Raw genomic sequence first — 5,214 nt, forward strand, 5'->3', positions numbered from 1 at the left:
ACGGAACAAGTCGCCATACATGTTCCAACCCCCAACCTGGAGGACCAAAAGACTGTGTTGGTCAAACCTCTAACCATTGACCAACCTGGTATAAGAGACTCTGTGAGTGTCGCGCGGACACCCCCCAGTATAGCTCAATGGGTCGCCGAGGTACCCAAACCGCCACACCACGATAAGGTCCAGTCTCTTCGTGACGGATTGGTGTGCAAATGAGACCATTTGTGATTAGTTGAGTATCATGTCGAAGATGACATCAGCAGGATTGACCAGCGTTCATTACGAACCTCGCCAGACATAAACCCAGCTCACAACGACAGGCAGTCGGGCTAGGAAACACACCGGGGGAATGGTTGCATGCCATTTTCTGTAGGATGTCCATCTACGTTCAAGCTGAGTTACTTGGTCTTCAGCTACAAATGGCGCGAAGATCTGAAAGTACCCAGAATAACTGCGGCTACTTTCATTTCACACCGCTATGTCAAGCCCTTTCACCAGCAATGGCTTCGAGCAGAAAACAACGGTACTTTGAGAACAGATGGTTGGGAAAAGTAATAAATATCCCAGTCACCTTATCTCGGCAAGTTTAATCAATTTGCTTCGCAGTATCTGCCTAAGAACCAGTTCTCTCCGTGTTTGCTGAAGTCAGCTGACACTTGGTATACTATGGAGACAGGCAATCTAGTCGGACAGGTAACCCAACAGTTGCCCTGTTTACACAGGCATTTAATTTCACTTTGAAGCCCTAAATGGTGCAAGTAGGCAGTCTGCCAGGATCGTGCACTGACTTCATCGGTTATGGTACAATCATGGTTTATGCAGCTGCCAAATAAGGTGAACCAACTAACAAACCCAAATTCTCCACTCTGGTCGTGAAGATCGTCAGTGTATGGGTTCAAATACTGCCAGACCACCCACAATAGAATAGGATGATCGGTGTCCTCAACCAAAGCCTTCGGTTTAAAAGCCTGACCTTAAAGCCAAAGTGAGCGCATCGTGAGGTCTCCAAAAGCTTGCCTACAAAAAGTAGTGTCCGACAAAGACGTCCAATCTCTCTGCATACTCGTTGGAATTCGTCAGGGATGAAATAATGAGGTGAATGTTGGAGGGTCTTTCAAACTCCGATGTTCAAGTCACTGAAATTGAGAACCCTGCCGGTCTGAAGTGCCCAGACGTTTCTCAGCCAGGCCGAGCACAAGCTCTGTTAAATGAACTGAATATCATCACAGCATCTTTCGGCGCGCACCATGTACATTCAAAGTGCAAAGTTCTTCCTCAGAATGTGCAGTCTCTGGACGTATCCCTCAAAATTCAAGGAGAATCGCTGGTTGTGGGGAATCCTACATACCTCGGCAGTTGTATTAGCTATGGCAGAAATTTGGCGGATGAGATCAGTGCAGGAATCTCAAAGGTCAGAATCACGCTTGCTAATTTGCGTCACTTGTGGCGTCAGAAAGACATATCACTGGATCTCAAGGGTCGTGTGTAACAGGCTACAGTAAAGCCTGTGTTATTGTATAGTTGCGAGATGGTCTCTGCGAACAGACGATGTGAGGTGCTCTCAGATTTTGACCACCAGTGCTTCAGAAGCGTTGCCGGTGTAGGATGGCGTCAACAAATTGGAAACGAGGCAATCAGAAAACGAGTGTTTGGCCGTGTAACAGGTGCTTCAATCGCGGAAAATATCCAGCATAATCAACTGCGGTGGCTCGATCATACGCTAAGCATTCCGAAACACCGGCTACCGAGACAAATGTTGTTCTCTCTGTCTCCTTTAGAATGGACAACGTATGACGTGGCAAGTGTGAAAGACATCATGAAGAGTTTGAGTGTTGTTGATGCGGCAAGCCTCCCAGGATACGGCCTTCCTACTGCGTTTGACTGGGAAATATTGGAGGAAATGGCGGTTGATCGATGCTGCAAGACAAGAGTGGCCTGCATGAGAATACATGAATAGCCAGATTTGTTCCAACCTTTAAACCAAATGGCCAGAAAATTATGTTCGCTGCGCCTCTACTCATAGACCGACGTAACAATAGATACTCCGTGGATACTGAATGGGCGTCCTCCAGCACAGCTCAGTGGGTTACTGCGGTACACTAAACGTCGCTCCAATTATATATATATATATATATATGGCCCAGAATCTCTACAACAGAAACCTCGAAGAGCCAAAACGCTTTTCCGAACCTCAACATCAAATTCGCACGAATTGAAATACCTCTAAAGCGGCTGGTCTGTAACTGACGGTGAATTACGCTGAGAAGCACGGTTTAGCTACTTTTTTGGGAGCCAAGAGCAATGTGCCCCCACAATCATCATCATCATCAAAGACAGCAACATCAGTGTTGCCACTGATGGTTAACTGGGATAAATTTCACATAACAGACAGTTCGATGGATGGAACATCATGCGCGATGTTCATTTTCCTGAATGGTTCCCAATAAAGGTTTTAATGTCTTATCTAGCGATTGTGCCCACATAAACACTCGGAGATCAAAAAAATGAGAAAACGTACAACCATAATGTTGACGTAATGCATGAAGTATTAGGACTCACAATGATAGGTATTGTCAAAGGAGGCGTATCGGGGGTTGCCGTCAAAGTCTCCTCGTGGACGGACGATTTCCAAAAGTTGGGAGATGACCTACTTTTGGCAAGGGGAACCGCAAGGTCGAAATGCAACATATTGTCTGGAAGTTAGAAGAGTAAGACCAGAAGTTGCAGGCTACGAATGACGTACCAGGGTTAAGAAAGAAAAATAATCAAGGTCCATGATCACGTGGGAAACAGGAACAGACGCAACATTTGGCACTGTCTCTAATTACTGTCTCTAAATTACATACAATATACACTACTAAGCAGCGAGTAGTAGGTGAAACGTACAAAGGACGAAGCTCGAGCGACTCAGAGATCGCTTCCACAGAAAACTTCGGACAAATGAGCTGCAAAACCTAAGCAGAGAAAGTGCTCGAAACAACTAGGTTCTGACTAATTATTTCGCTATCTCTGATGCAGCCCTCCGTAAAATGCTCCCAGTCCTCGAAAATCTATTTCAAACTGTCTCGGTTATGCAGTCTTATGATGTACACAAAATAACTTTGCGGTAATTCAGTCTCAACTTTAAAAACTCGACAGGCCACAAACAAAAAGCTGTTATTTATTTGAAATGAGTCCGACTAGCATTTAGATTCGTGGTCCGACAATTTCTATTTACTGGATTACACGTCACTATTCTCATCAGAATTGATAAAATAAGCTGACTAAAGGAAAATGTTGGTAGCTCAGATAGCGTAGATGGTCGTTGGCTTGTTCGCTGAGCTGGACAATTAGATTGCAGACGTTTAATCGCCACTCGAGGTGACACCATCAGTGCCAGAACCATTAGCCCACCGCTACGCACCACTACGCTCCCCAATAACGCACTGATGATGTCACCTCGAGTAGTGAAGAAACGTTTGCAATCAGATTGCCCAGCTCAGCGAACAAGCAAACGACCAAGCCGACTAAAGCTCACGAACGAAACAAAGATTTTGCAATTGTTAAAACAAATAATCGACTGACCTTGATGCTTCGATTTCAATTGTCTCCAGAGCCTATAGACGACATACAGAAGGAGGTGGTAGGATACAATCTCCATTACAGTTAGCTTCTCTTCAATATTCACAGGCACCATCAGAGTCACATACCAGAGTAGCGAAGTAACCACCATGATCCCGTACAAACATCTCGGACTACTATGAAAGCGACAAAGAGGAGTACTGTGAAGGGGACAATCAGAAAAAATAAGGTGGTGTTGTTACTTATGAGCCTACCAGTAGAGTCAAGTGCCCTTTATTCGACAAAAATAAACACGGCAGTGAGAAATCCGTCCGGTGGAAGGGTGAGCTATTCTGTTAAGTTCCTTTTACGCCATTGGACCAAGTATCCACAATCAAATGGGAAATGTTTTGGACCGATTGGGTAGCCATCGTTTCAGAGGTTTGGTAAACAATGGTGGATTTTTTGCTGGGCAACGTTTCTCTTTTGACATCTAAGAGTGGTAGGGAAGTAAAAACTACAATTTACCGGGAATCAACGGATAGCGATGTGGTCTTAGACTGCTCCTCAGCACACCCAAAAACAGTATAGGCTAGTATAGTTTCAACGATGTTTAAGAGAGTAAGAGCACTGTGCACAGAACAGGCCGGCCGAAGAGCAGCACAACTTGAAGTAAAAAAAGCGGCTTCAAGATACCGAATACACAGTGGGTTTGATTACGCGGCAATTAAGATGAGTATTGGTGCCAAGAACCAGAAACGAGTGGGTCAAAAAAGCAGTCATCCCAAGGAGAGCACGGACATTTGAAGTCATCAGAAAGGTGTCGAATGCGGCTAAAATTAGATTAGCATTCTAGAGGGGAAAAAGCGCTTGGTATTGGTGCAGCTAAAGGATCGCCTTTCAGTCGATACGACTAGGAACTGTCTATACAAAATAAAAGGTAGCGACTACACAAAGTTTTACATAGGTCAGACAGCCAAAGAATCGCACACCAGGACCAGTGAGCATAAGCGACCCATTAACAGGCCACCGAGAAACGTAGATGAACATCAGGCGATTGTCAAGGATTCGGCAATGGCAGGGCATGCACTATAGACCGGGCAAAGGATACATTTGGAAAATGTGAGTATCCTGAGACGGAGACTGAGATTCACACCACAGCGACTGGTGGCCGAGGTGGTATAAATCGCCAAGCATCCCAGCGTGAACAGAATAGAAGGAGTAGAACTAGCAAGCATAAGAACGGTTTTAGATCAACCCAGATAACACGAGGCGGCGCGCAGTGATCAGCAAAATGGTCTGACGAAGCTTTTCGGTCAAAAGCGAGACGTTGCCCGGCAATAAATCCCCCGATTGCCCACCAAGTCTCTCTGAAACGATGACCATAATCAGGCTCATAACGTACGGTGTAATAATTATATTATACATATTATATTATGTATATTATAATATGTATATTATATAATATATATAATATTAGGAAGTCCTGGCCACAGAACTTCCTGACAAAACCTCTATGATAATTATACGAAGTTGTCTAGCCTGTAGACTAAGAGTATCAAGCCCAAGTGCCCAAAGAAACATTCAACAACCAGCAAAAAACTTACAGTTCACATGGCACTTTATCTTCATGTCGATGAATTTTCGCATTACTGTCGGCCCAAGGCAAATTACTCT

The 5,214-nt window shown here is 44.6% G+C and overlaps 1 protein-coding gene across 1 annotated transcript in view; it reads right to left on the reverse strand.

Moving 5' to 3' along the window:
* T265_07965 (hypothetical protein) overlaps positions 1-5,214 on the reverse strand; it is a gene marked incomplete at both ends in the record, with an annotated part of 18,680 nt that overhangs the window by 9,765 nt on the left and 3,701 nt on the right. Inside the window, 2 exons of the mRNA XM_009173636.1 lie at positions 2,557-2,690; positions 3,562-3,758. Coding sequence (XP_009171900.1) covers positions 2,557-2,690; positions 3,562-3,758 — 331 coding nt within the window. The remainder of the gene's footprint in view (positions 1-2,556; positions 2,691-3,561; positions 3,759-5,214) is intronic.

This window comes from Opisthorchis viverrini, assembly GCF_000715545.1.
Source record: "Opisthorchis viverrini unplaced genomic scaffold opera_v5_196, whole genome shotgun sequence".
NCBI lineage: Eukaryota > Metazoa > Platyhelminthes > Trematoda > Opisthorchiida > Opisthorchiidae > Opisthorchis > Opisthorchis viverrini.